We start from the raw sequence: 13,891 nt of genomic DNA on the forward strand, positions 1-13,891 counted from the left end.
CCCCCCCACCCCCACCCACACGGCCTCCAGATATAGCGACCTTCCTGTGGCTGCAGCTGACCAATCAGTCTGGGCTTTGATTATCAGTACCTCGGTATCTGCTGTCTCCCCACTGGGGTTTCCTCTATTCCACCATTGCCTGTTTAAATGCCCACGCTGCATGCCTCACAGAAGTAAGGCTCTGCTGAGATGCAAGATGGTTTGTCTCTCCTGCTGGGAGCCGGCCATGTCCCAGCAAAATGTCACATCTCTCTGGATCTGCCTGCCACTACTTAGTTTCCTGTTTGTTTTCCGTTCCTCACCACTTCTCAGACTCCTGTTGCCACGAGAGGAGAGCCTTCTAAACCTGTCCCCTCAGAGTTCTGTCTCGGGGAAGTCCGCCCACACTGCCAAGGCGTCTCCCCTGATGGCACTAGTCTGTGTGATCAGCCTGGCGCAGGGCTGAGGATCGCAAACCCTTCCTGAGATACTGAGACAGCAGCTGGATCCAGAGCACCTGACACAGATGGGCTGTTGCACAGAGAAACAAAACAAACAAAAAAAGGAGAAAAGTAAACTAAAGAATTGTTTAAAAAACAAAGCAAGCAAGCAAGCTTGCTCTACTTGTAGGCTGCTGAGGCGGCTCAGTGTATAAAGGCCTTGCAGTCAAGCCTGAGGACCTGGGTTTAATTCTCAGAACCTTATTGGTGGAAGCAGAGAGCTGATTCCTGCAGGGTCCTATGACCTCACATGGGTTCCATGGCATGAGTGATTCCCCCCAAAAAAAAAAAAAAAAAAAAAAAAAAAAAGACAAGTAGCAAGCCCTACTCAGCCTTACTATGTGCAATCTGGTAGTCCCCGATGTTAGGAATTTTTTAAATAATCCAAGTAGGACTTTATTTATCTAGTGACACAGACACAGAACGTCACCCTCCTAGAAGTCACTATCCTCATACCCCTAGTAAATAGCTGTGCTATAGGATGTGGAGATCTTTGAGAAACTCTCACAGCTAGGAACTGACAGATCCACCTGCCTCTGCCTCCTAGATGCTTGGATGAAAGGCATGGGCCACTGCACATGGTGAATGCAGAGTGTCTTGGTGCTGAAAGCTCCCATGACTGCTGGACCTGGGTAAATCCTGTTCTGTACAAGCCACAGTTCAGAGTTGTCTAGGACAGACCAAGGAGACCCTGGTCTTCCATGAATGCTTAGAGATTCCAAGGCTCAGACAAGGAGAACCACGTCCTTGCTTGACAACACTGCATGCCCAGGAGTGTGTGTGTGTGTGTGGGGGGGGGGGGTCGGAGATGTAAGGAGTACACGGATTGCCACCTTGCATGTAAACACACACAGCTGGGGGTGAAGCCACAAGGCTGCTTTGCCATGGTTAGAAATCAAGGAGACACAGTATCACCTTTATCAGTCAGTGCATGTTCAAGAGATGATCACAAAAACACCACCACTTTTACTATGACAATATGACTCATTTGGCAGCTTCCACAGAAACAGCCTTCCTCACCCCAAGCCATACAGAGGGTCCACAAAGTCCTTTCTCTTTGGTTCAGTTCAAGAAGCTGGGGGAGGAAGACGGGGCCAACCACGTAAGAAAAGGCTGCAGAGGCAACTGCAGCAACTGCTTAGTACCGTCATCTGTCCAGTGCTGCTTAGGGTGCCGCAGCCTTTAACCTCCTGCCTGAGGCTGGGCCACATGGGGCCCCACGGAGGGACAGACACCAGGTGAGGCCACTCATGGGGACAGGGCAGTGCTCAGAACCAGAACAGCTACCACCACCCTCCAAGCTCAGTACAGGACACCTCATCCTCCTGCCCTGAGGCTCTCTTCATAGGATTGTGGGTCCTCCGGCAACTCTATTCTGTACCCAAAACCTCGATTCAATGCACTAAGGCTGGAATCTTCTGCACCTCTGCCAACCTCAAAGAATGCCTAGGTCAAGAAAGAATGGTCACGGCAGCTGCCAGTGTCCATCACGGCACAGGCAGGCTGAGACCAGGGCACAGGTCAGGACCAGCCTCCTTCCTCTGCTCTAGCTTCCTTGGCATCTAGATGGTTTACAGGAACTAGACCCTCCTCCTTTCCCCCAGCTCCCCATCCCAGATGCTACTGTGGAGGTCTGTCAAAACACTGGCTAGGAAACAAAAGCAGGTTTCTGAAAAGGGGCCGTGTGGCCAGAGGCGCACTGTCTTCGTCCGAGGCGGGCGGGGCTCCTCTGGTTTGGGCAGACACCTCTTCTCGGGGAGCAGGCGCAGCTTCACTTTGCAGTAGCTCAGTTACTGTACAGGTGCAAGATTTCCCTCCAGAGCTGCTCGGCCGATTGCTCTCTTGCCTTCAAGGTTCTGGAACTTCAGATTCTCCGTTTACATCCGAGAGCCTCTCTCCTGAAGAATCTAAAAGTGGAAGATGGCAGAAGACGGCTGAGCAACTGCTGAGGGAGGAAACCCCAGGGCCAGGCTGGTTCTCCAGCACCAGCATGGAGTGTGAGGACTGAAACAGGATACAGCTGATGTCAGTGAAGTAAGCTAGACATCATAAAAACGATTTTAAAACTTCAAAATCCTGCAGCTGCTTCCTCTGGCCCCATGGGCAGCTCACAATCTGCTGTCAGCCCATGTGGCCAAGGCAGGCTTGGGGCCTCAACCTCACTGCGTGCCTGATCACAAAGGGCTGTCCTGCCAAATACGGCAAGGCTGTCGTGGACAGAGGTGCTGTGCTGTGGGAACAAAGTCTTCTAAGTTAAAGAAAGCAGTTCATGGTCACATACTCAAGTTCTCCACAGTGTGTAATGTGTGCTTGTGGGGCACAAAGGAGCAAGGCAGACGCTACCTGATTAACACTGAGAAGTACAATTAGTGCAAACCCCAGCTTCTTTATCATATTGACAGGATGCAAGAACTGCCCTTGTCCAGCACAGTTCCCATCACTGATCATGAGTCCTGATTAATTGCATGTGCACTGGCATAAACATGTGTCTGTGGGCGTGCATGTTGGTGTGGCACAAATGTGTGTCTGTGGGTGTGCATATTGGTGTGGCACAAGTGTGTGTGTGTATGTGCGTGCGCGCGCGTGTTGGTGTGGCAGCCAGAGGCCCATCTGGGCATCTTTCTCTATCACTCTTCAGGCAGTCTGGTTTTCTGTTTGGAGACAAGGTCTCTCACTGACGCCGGAGATCACCGATTTGGCTATGCTCACTACCTCCCAAGGCCCTACAAATCCTGATTTAAATCCAGGATCCAAGAGAGCATAGGAGAAAACTCGTAGTTGGAGGAGTGGAATGACCCAATGGCAGCTTAGGTAAAGCTGGAGAGAGGCTGGGCACAAAGGAGGCACTGGGCAGCCTGGGGAAGCCATGTCTTACCTTGGCCTTTTCGCTTGGCTCTATGACGATGCCGTTGGTCGAATTATTTAGTTCTCTGGAGACAACACAGAGGAATTCCGCCTGATCTTCATTTCCATAGTTATAGGAGGAGCCAATGCTGATCAGCTAGCAAAACAGGAGGGTGGTGACTGTACACCCACAGAAGCAGGGGCTTCTTTAAAACACTCAAATTCTGGGGTAGGTGTGGTAGCAGACATCTTTAATCCCAGTACTTGGGATGCAGAGTTAAGCAGATTTCTTTTGAGTTCGAGGCTAGCCTAGTCTACATAGTTTCAGGGAAGCCAGGGTTATTTAGTAAGACCTTATCTCAAAAACAAAACAAAACAAAACAAAACAAAAACCACAATCAAACCAAGGAAAAATGCACCCCAGTGCCACACGAGTCCCACCCTCCTCAACTGGACTGTGTAGTTTTGTGCTTCAAAGGGGGCAACCATGGTCCAGGGCAATAAGTGGCTCCTAATCCAGGTGTCCCAATGGAGAAGAAGAGTCTGAGTTCCATCCCGTCCTCAGCAGCCCAGAGGCATCAGGAGCATCAACACGGTCACTGCGTGTCAGCACAAGGAGTATTTCTGCCAGCATTCCCATCAGCCCTGCCTGCTCCCACTGGCTCTTTCTCCAGACCAGACTCTATAGCCACCAATGGCTACATGCCATGGTACATTAATCCTTTTGGGGAAACAAATTCAGCATTTAACTCTAAATTGGAAATCTGCACACGGAGAAACTTGGCAGAGAACAAATGCGGCCTCATAAGTGCAAGGCCTGAAGCTGGGGCCAGACTGGGGCCGACGTCCTCTTCCTCATCCACACCTTGGAGGCAGTAAGAACAGACCTCCACCTCCTCCAGGATACTAGCAAGAGTCCATATGAGGACTAGAGGGTACCTGCCTAGACCGTGCGAGGCCACGGTGCAGGACTATGATAGCACTAACAGGTAACATTTAAAGATCATCCACTACCTTCGCAGAGAATAGATTATGTGTCAGAGAAAGCTCTGTGACAATAGGCCCTGGGACCATGTGACAGGGCTAGTTCTGCCTCTAGCTATGAGCCCACAGTGCTTAGACAAGCTTCAGCCTGTGCTATGTATGGGAGCTTCTGGAACAGTTCAGTGGCCTCTCAACTCCACAGAAACAGTCACTCCACACAAAATCTCATTCCCTGAGGACGAGCTCAGAAAATGAGCTAGGCTGCCATCTAATGGAAGAAAATGGTAAAATTCAGGTCCCAGGGACTTTGTTTTCATAACCTCTATTCTAAGCACAAAGCCAAAGATACGCTGGGAAATGACCCTGGCGCATGCCCGTGTCTGGTCCCCTCCTAGCACACCTGAGGGCCACGCACCCAGAACTGTAAGCTCCTGTTGAAGTCAGCCCTCTTTAAGGCTCACGGAATGAAGTCAGCAGAGCACTGTGGAAGGGAACGCCCGAGGAAAAGAAGGCAAACAGAGGTGCTTGGGGTCTGTACTCCATGACCCTGGGCACTGTGAGTTCAGATTCTGGATGTGAAACCAGAAACGTGACCCTCCTCCCAGCCCCCCAAAACCACCACATGCTGCTGACATACACCAAGGAGCTCTTTCCTAGTCCTGAAATGGGGTTGCCCACCTCACCCACTCCCACTCCCAGGGCTACTGACTGGCTGGTTATGGCTCCCTGGGAGGAGGGCTGGGGCCGCTGCTCTTTGAGAAATATACCTGTTCGAATTTCCAGCCATCAGACATGGTGGAGACCATCTGGGTGAGCTCTTCCTCTTGACACTGCAGGACCCTGTACACATGCTTCACGGGGCCCTGCAACAACAGGCAGGCTAGGACAGCAACACAGGAACCCCACCAGGACCCCACCACCCGCAGCTGCGTCGGACCACCCACTACCTCTGTCTCCAAACAACTGTGGGTTCAATGAGAACTCATCAGCTATAGGAACAGAAAGCAAGCCCCAAGGACATGAATCGATGTGTCCAATAACCCTGAACTCTGGAGGGACAGTTTGTGTGTGCAGCTGTGTTGACACACTTAAGAGCAAGCTCTCCCCAGTTACTCTGAGTGGGAAAGTCACGTTGTTTCTAAGTGTTTTCTTTTTTTTTTTTTAAAGATTTATTTATTTAATGTGCACTTGTGCTTTGCCTATATATTCTGTATGAGGATGTCAGATCCCCTGGAACGGGAACCACAGACAGTTGTGAGCTGTCATGTGGGTGCTGGGAACTGAACCCGGGTCCTTTGGAAGAGCAGCCAGTGCTCTTAACTGCTGAGCCATCTCTCCAGCCCCTCTAAGTGTTTTCTATGTGGTTTGGATGCTAAAATGCACACCCTATTTTGGTGCTTCGTACTGGATATAAATGATTATGGGAATGACCTTTTTGAAATTAAAACATAAAATTTATTTATGTGTATGTATGTGTATACCATGTGTTTCTGGGTGCCCATGGAAGCCAAAGGAAGATGTGGGCTCCCTGGGAGCTGAAGATACAGGAGGCTGTGAGCCACCCACACAGGTGCTGGGACCGATTTCAGCCCTTTGCCAGCAGCACTCTAACCACTGAGCCATCTGCTTAGCCTCGTCCTTTCTTCTCAAGAAAGGCTCTTACTATGTAGTCCTAGGTGTGCTGTCCTGTGCATCATGTATAGCAGACTGGCCTTGAACTCAGACCCATCTTCCTCTGCCTCCCAGGTGCTGTGATAATGGCACACACCACCATGCCTCACAAATTTGTTCAAGATGTCCTGGAACACACTATTTATCCCAACCTGGTCTCAGGCTCCTGATTTTGCCCCTGCCTCAGTTTCCCATGTGCTGGATTATGGCATGCTACCTGACACTGGCAACTGCATATTAATGTATTACCATACCCAGGAGAAAACACATTCTGTAAAACACTCATTAGGTTCCCCTTTGCTGACGCTGCCAGGAAGCTGGCAATGTTTAGCAGTGCACTCCGGTTACAGAGGTGTGGGATAACAGAAAAGAAACATTTACTTATTTGTCTGCATTCCTGGCAGAGCTTCCCGACCCCTTAGGATTTCCTGAGTAGCTGTGGTAGGCCTGGAGCACATCTGTAATCTGAGCACTCAGAAGGCTAAAGCTGGAGGACTGAGAGTCCAGGCCAGCTGGGACTGCACAAAGAGGCTGCATGTTAAAACTCTGAGAAACAAAAAGTGTCTTTTGGGACTGAGAGTGCGGCTCAGCAGAGTCACTGTCTAGTATTTGTGAGGTCCTGGGCTCCAGGTCAGGCCCCTTAAAAGACAAAACGGTAGGCCTGGTGATGCTGGCGCACGCCTTTAATCCCAGCACTCAGGAAGCAGAGGCAGGGACCTCTGATTTTGAGGCCAGTCTGGTCTATAGAGCGAGTTCTAGGACAGCCAGAGCTAAAAAGAGAAACCCTGTCTCAAAACAACAAATAACAAACAAACAAAGACAAATGATTGACACAAGAACAACCCCTGCACAGTCCTAAGAGGGAGCATGCCCTTCTCTGAAGACACAGACACAGTCCCCTGACAATTCCCTTTGGTTCTCTCCATAAATCTACCCACACATTTTAGAAACGATCAGGTTTATATTACAAAATTCAGAGCATCCCAAAAGATCTGTGATATTGGCCAAAGTCCCTAGTATCTAAGTTGCCATTAATCTCTTTTTCTCTTTCAGAGTCAGCTTTCCAGGGCTTCAGAAAGAACGACTGATTACCATCTACACACGGGACAGAAGAGTACCGCGGAAGGTGTCAGCTTAGGGCCCCCACATCTTAGGCTCTGCCTGAATGCCGGCCATGTACAACTGACAGTATGCACAATAAAGAAGGTGTATCTGGACTTCTACACAGCCAAGAGCACCTTAGAAGCATAAGGACACAGGGAGATGGAGCCTCTGAATACCAACTCCTCTCTCAGAGTTCACTCCATAAAAAGGACAGACGAAAGATCAATAAACATCAAAAGGTCTTGACATTCCTGGAACAAAAAAGCTTCCAACTGGGTATGAGTCCTAAGCCTTCAGAATCTAGAGGACTAATTAAGTTAATTGCTGCCATCAAATGGAAATCTTCGGATGTTCTCAAGGAATCGACTAATGGCAACGAGTGCAGAACATTCAGGTTCTGTGATCTGGATGGTTTCAGGTTATGTAATTCAGAGTACCATCAACATTTCTACTAAGCAATCAACTTTATTTTAGAATGTGGGAAAAGGGATAAAGCTAGACTTCAGAAACATCTAAGCCATTTATTAAATATCTACAAAGCAAAATATGCCTGGAAATGTAAGACAGCAGAGATTAGAGAACATGGGCTCCTGTTTCAAGTATAAATCTACATGTGAACATCAATAAGAAGCCTTCTAAGCATGGGCCAGAATAAGTCTAGCTCTACAGACACCCGGAGGAAAAGTGGCTCAGCAGTTCTGACTGCCTTTCCTTTAGTGTTAACAGCCAAGGCTATGACAGATGAAGGAAAAAAGAGCCACCACTGGGATCAGGTGGGGTAAGAAGCAACTGTGCCGTTCAGACAGGTGGCCACGGGGGATCACAACCGGCTTGGTGCTCAAATCTGGAGTTTCCATTTCTTACACACAGGAAAGGCAGAATCTATTCTCTTCTGCTGGGCTCCACAAGGACCTTCTGTTACAGAATCGCAAGGGCTTCATACACGACGGTCACTGCCCACTCATGTGATAAATGACACAGGAAGCAGGCTAAGTCTGCTCTATCACCTGCCCGCCTCAACAGGAGGCATTTCTGTTATCACATCTACTGAGGTAATATAAAAATCCAGATAGTGTGATTTAAAAAAGAGGCTGGACATCTTCTCAACTGCACAATTCACACATTTTTTGCAAGCAGCCTGCAAGACCTGATGTGAGGTGATCACAGCTTAAAGATGGTCCCAGGACAGAAGAGGAGCAAGAGAGACTGGGCTTTCATACTGAGGGAAGCAGATGCTCCATCAGCAAACAGGCTCTGCTGGACCTGGGAATCCCAGCACTAGGGAAGGAGACCAGGCTGGGCTACAACCTGAGAACAAGCAGTGGGTCTAGACTGGCCTGAGGCCATCTCACTACCACCTAGTGAACAGTAACTCTCTATCCTAAGGTGTAGGGCTGTTCTGTTGTCTCTGCTATCTCTCCTCAACTTCCTCACTTTGAGCCATTCTGGCCCTCTAGCTGAGGAAAAGGGCACTGTTTTCATATCACACACACACACACACACACACACACACACACACACACACACACACACAGGGGGGGGGGGAGAGAGAGAGAAACCAGACACCTTACTTGTGAAGTTCTGTTCTCATTGTCTCGTATCCTTTCCTTAACCAGCCGCACGAGAGATGCGATATTGTAAAACTCTGCTTCTTCCAGCACACCTGGAACAAGGACCAGACCAGTTAGAGATGTGTGAGCTCACTGGGAAAACAGCAAGAAAAGACTTGCAGAGAACTGCATTTTGCTGCTGCTGGTGGTGCACCACTCAGGAGGTAGAGACAGGCAGATCTCTGTTGAGTTCAAGGCCTGCCTGGTCTACAAAGGGAGTTCCAGGACAGCCAGGGCCACACAGAGAAACCCTGTCTTGAGACACACTTTCCCTGACCAACAAAAAAAGAATTGCATTTTTCAAACACAAATCTCATCTCCCTTTTATTCTAAGAAATTTAAGGTATTTGGCTCTGCCATATAGAGCATGACCATAAACTAAACAAAACACAGGAATTTTCTTTGCCTCCTGTCTTATCCCTCCTGCTTCCTCCTGGCACCTGCTCATTACTACCGACATGCCACCCAGTTCCTGTAGCCCATCACACTGGGTAACACCTGACCTTGCAGTGTTTATCTGTTTTCCCTAGAAAGGGATAGTGGATAGGTGCATTCATAGAAACTTAAGAATTTAAGAGGCGGGGCTGGAGAGATGGCTCAGCAGTTAAGAGCATCTTCCAAAGATCCTGAGTTCAATTCCCAGCAACCACATGGTGGCTCACAACCATCTGTAATGAGGTCTGGTGCCCCTTTTTGGCCTGCAGGCATACACAAAGATAGAATACTGTATACTTAATAAATAAATATTAAAAAAAAAGAACCTAAGAGGCTTTTTTTTCTTTCTTTCTTTTTTCATTTTTTTTCCCGAGACAGGGTTTCTCTGTGTAGCTTTGGCTGTCCTGGAACTCACTCTGTGGACCAGGCTGGCCTTGAACTCAGAGATTGGCCTCTGTCTCCCGAGTGCTGGGATTAAAGGCGTGAGCCACCACACCTGGTTTAACAGGATAATTATTATTATCTGAGCAAAATTAAAAGGACATCAGGGCTAGGCAGTGGCAGAATGCTTGCTCAGCAAGATTTGATCCCGTGCGCGCGCGCGTGTGTGTGTGTGTGTGTGTGTGTGTGTGTGTGTGTGTGTGTGTGTGTGTAAGCAATCAATGTCTCCTCTCATGGTAATCAAAGTCAATAATCTCAGAACAATTATGGGATGTATAATCCTGCACTAGGAAAAAATATTCTAATGACCATTATCACAACAACTGATAAACCGGAAAGAAGATGCAGATCAATATTAAATTTCCTGAGATGTTAAGCAGGGTTACACCAGGTTCCTGTTTTCAGAGTAATACAGGGATTATTATGGGATGAAATCTGCAATCTATTCCCAAACATTTTAGAGAACTCTCAGGAGAAGAAGGGATGACTGAAAGGAGGAAACAAAATTCAGTGATAAAAAGACATAATAAAAAAAGTCCCAAACTGGCGAATCTTGGTAAAGCGAACTTCCTATTATTCATGCCTTTTTCCTTAAGTCCAAAACTATTTTAAAATATAGTGTTTTGTTGTTGTTGTTTGTCTCCCCCCCCCCAAAACAAGCTTTCTCTGTGTAGCCCTGGTTATCCTGGAACTCACTTTGTAGACCAGGCTAGCTTTGTACTCACAGAGATCCACCTGTTTCTGCTTCCCAAGTGCTGGGATTAAAGGGATGCACCACCACTGCCTGCCTATAATTGTTTTTAAAATTACTTTTTAACTGTTATTTACTTTTGTCAAGTGTGGTGGGCATCCTTTAGTCCCAAGGGAGGCAGATGAATGAGTTTCAGGTCAGCTAGGACTACATACTAAAACTATCTCAAAAAGCAAACAAAACCTATTTGTAAGTATGGGTGGGAGGGGCATGAATACGGAGGTCAGAGGATCATCTGCTGTAAACCGATTCTCTCCTTCCACCATGTGGGTACCAGGGATTGAACTTAGGTTATCAGGTTTGGCAACAAGAGCTGTCAGCTGCTGAGCCACCTTTGCTTGCTCAACATAAAGTAGTTTTTATTAAAGACATAAGCCAGGCGGTAGTGGTGCACCAAAGCTACAGAGAAACTCTGTCTTGAAAAACAAAACAAAGCAAAAACCAACCAACCAAACAAACTGTGAGGCAGTAGTTTATAGGATAACCAGCACATGGAGTCATTACACATTTCCTATTACTTAAGTATGGATCTGAAATAACTTTTTTCTTCTTTTTTTTTGGTTTATTTAGAGACAGGTTTTCTGTGTGTAGCTGTGGCTGTCCTGGAACTCGCTCTGTTTACCAGGTTGGCCTCGAACTCACAGAGATCCACCTGCCTCTACCTCCTTAGTACTAGGATTAAAGTTGTATGACACTACTGCCTGGCTTAAAAGGTTTTTTTTTTTTCATTTATAGACTCCCTTCAGGGAGAAAGAAAGAATGAGCAAGAACTCACAAATCCTCTCGTTACTGACCACCATCCTCGTTAATGAAGCAGTTTGCCATCACAAGCTTTCCTATCCAGAGGGTTTAGATCCGGGGTCTTGGATTTAGGAAAGGACCCCGAATTTCCCCTGGATGCCTCCAGAGAGAACAGATAGCCTCTACATGGAGGACTAGACCCACTTACAATCCGAATGCCCTACAAAGCAGACAAGGCAGCTGGAGACCCAGCTGACAATGAATTAGGTCAGCTGCACAGCTTCACAGGGAAGCATGAGACCAGAGCCTTAAAGAAATGAGGTCAGACCTTTATTAATATTATTTTTGCAAATCCAAAGGAAAATGAGAAAATAAAAATAACTGCCAGCGATGTGGTGCTTTGGGCGTCACTGCCAGCGAATAAAATCAGTTCTGCAGGTTCAAAAGCCTAAAGCAACCCGCAAACCAGAGAAACCCAGGTTCCCACTACGGCAGCTGAACAGAGCCCAGCGCGGTCTCCACGTTCGGAGAAAAAGCCTCGGGAGGACAAGCCCCAGGAGCTGGAGGCGTCCTGCTTACCCCTTCGGTGTTACACCTGCACAGTCCAGTGAGGACCCCAGACAAACTCAAGTCTGCGAAGCAGCTCGAAGGGGCTGGAAGTCTGGAGCCACCCAGTGAGGTCTCCTTACCTTCTTCCGCCAACTCCTTGGTAATGATGAGCTTTCCATGTCGGAGGTAGTTTAGGATAGGACCAAAGTAGGTGGGGTCTCTGTCAATCAGATACGCTCCAGTCTCGTCCTGTCAACCAAGCACAATCAGGCACTGTGAACCTGTCAGGAATACTTCCTAAACCGCATTTCCTCCCACTCTGTCAGCGCACTCAGGCAACATTCATTCTGTGAGGTAGGAAGTGGCGTCAGGCATGGTGGTCCATCCTTTAACCCCAGCTTTGTTTTGTTTTCCTAAAGTGAGGCTGTTTTGCTCCAGTGTTTGCTTATGTTAGGCTGCTGGCCAGAAGGCTGGCTTTAGAGAGTTTCAGGTCAGCTGTCACAGGCGCAGTCACCCCCGTTGCTAGGCCTGTATCTGCTGGGCAGACATAACAGCGTTTCATCTCCTGCAGGATACCAGTTAACAAAGGACCAAAGGGAAGGCCACAGCTGAGTGAGCTGAGTATTTTGCTTCTACAATGCCCTTGGACTACATTCCTAACTCTAAGAAAACCTCCGTTCTGTTGGCAACTCTCCTGAGCCCAAGGCCAACACCAGTGGGAGTCCGCACTGCCAGCTGTAATCTCACACACCCTATTCTGTGCCCAGAGGAAGCGTGGTACTGCCAGGACTTGGCTCTGGGCAGCTTTAATCCTACTCATCTTTACAGTAAAAGAAACAAGAAACTGGCTTGTGTGGCCATAAGGAAGATTTAAGGTATATAAAAATAACTCCCTATAAACAGGAGCTTTTAGTCAGGATGGCTTAGGTTCCCATCAATTCGGTATCGGAGAACAGATGAAACTGTTCCATGTTTATGCCAAGTCTAACTCTGTTAACCACGGAAGTGGCTCTATGGCATGGAAGGCAATGTAAGCTACAGCCAATGCATCTGAGACTCAAAGAAGAACCTGCAAAAGTTACAGTTCAAACTGGAAATGAATGACATGTCTTGCCACCCCTCAAACCTTCCACCCTGTCAAACAGAATTCCTCATTCTACTCATTTGCTGAGTCCTAACTGGTCGGCCTAGATTTGCATGGCAAAAGCAACCATCTTTCCAAGGAATTCATTTACTTCTAAAAATGTACCGAAACAGCGACTGTTACCGCATACAAGTTCTGGGACCAGGATTTTAGGAAAGCCGTGTAACACCGTCAAGAACACCTCCTGCAGCCTTCAGCAGTGGACGGCGGTGGACGCTATCTGTCGTTAAGCCCCAAGTTTACTATCACTTTGTCCTGGGAAAGTGACAAAGCTGTGGTCATTCACCCTGACCCAGTTCTGAAGGCATCTGGCACCAGCAGCGGGGGCTGCACGGGAGCCAGGGGAAAAACTCGTGCAGATATGAGAAGGTGGGGTCCTCGGGAGGGGCAGCGAATGTGAGAGGAGTACTCAGGGGGCTCCCGTGGGTGCAGGTGGACGGCGCCTGGAAGGAGCTGCGGAGCAAAGGGCGGGGTGCAGAGGGATGCCGGGGCAGGGGAGCTCCTCCTGAGGCCGCAGGTGCCAACCCGGGGGGCACAAGTGGACTCGAGCGCGGGTTTGCAATGCCTGCTGGAGGGAAGCGCGTCCCAGAGACCCGAACACCAGCCTGGAGGGGGGTCCCACAGCCCGGGGGCGCGCCCGAGGGCGGGGCGCACCTTGTCCGAGTCCAGCTCCGGGTCCTCCTGGCAGCACAGGCGGCAGAGGAAGGACTTGGGCTCCCGGCCTAGGGTCTGCCTGGTGGTCACGAAGTAGGTGCCGCCCACGTTGAGCCGAACCCAGCGGGCCGCCCCGCCGCCCCCTGCCCGTTCCGGAGGTCCGGGCCCCGGCTCCAACGTCTGCGCGACGGCGGCACTCTGGCGGCCGTGTCCGCGGGGCGTGGGGCCGGCCGGGCGAGGGCTGGGGGGTCCGCGGCCCGAGCTGCCCCCGTCGCCCACCGCACTCCCGCCACCCCCTCCCAGCCCCGCCATCGCCGGGTCCAGCTGCAGCTCCGCCATCTTGGGCCGCCGCTGCCCGCCCGCCACCGGGCCGGCCCATTCCTCGGCAGGGAGAGCCGGGCCGGCCCATCGGCGGGGGTGGGGCAGGGGGAGAGGGACGGGAGCGCCCCCAACCAGCAGGGACCCCGATACGCAGGCGCTGCGC

General features: G+C 49.5%; 1 protein-coding gene across 1 annotated transcript; it reads right to left on the reverse strand.

Moving 5' to 3' along the window:
• Positions 1-1,390: 1,390 nt before the first annotated feature.
• Kctd2 (potassium channel tetramerization domain containing 2) lies at positions 1,391-13,857 on the reverse strand. Its single transcript, XM_038327063.2, has 6 exons — positions 13,408-13,857; positions 11,750-11,858; positions 8,654-8,745; positions 5,075-5,170; positions 3,355-3,480; positions 1,391-2,386 (listed from the first exon to the last, which is right to left on the reverse strand). Exons 1-6 carry the CDS (start codon positions 13,744-13,746, stop codon positions 2,357-2,359), a joined length of 792 nt encoding a protein of 263 aa, XP_038182991.1. The 5' UTR covers positions 13,747-13,857; the 3' UTR covers positions 1,391-2,356.
• Positions 13,858-13,891: the final 34 nt, after the last annotated feature.

Source organism: Arvicola amphibius, chromosome 4 (assembly GCF_903992535.2).
Source record: "Arvicola amphibius chromosome 4, mArvAmp1.2, whole genome shotgun sequence".
In the NCBI taxonomy this organism is placed as follows: domain Eukaryota; kingdom Metazoa; phylum Chordata; class Mammalia; order Rodentia; family Cricetidae; genus Arvicola; species Arvicola amphibius.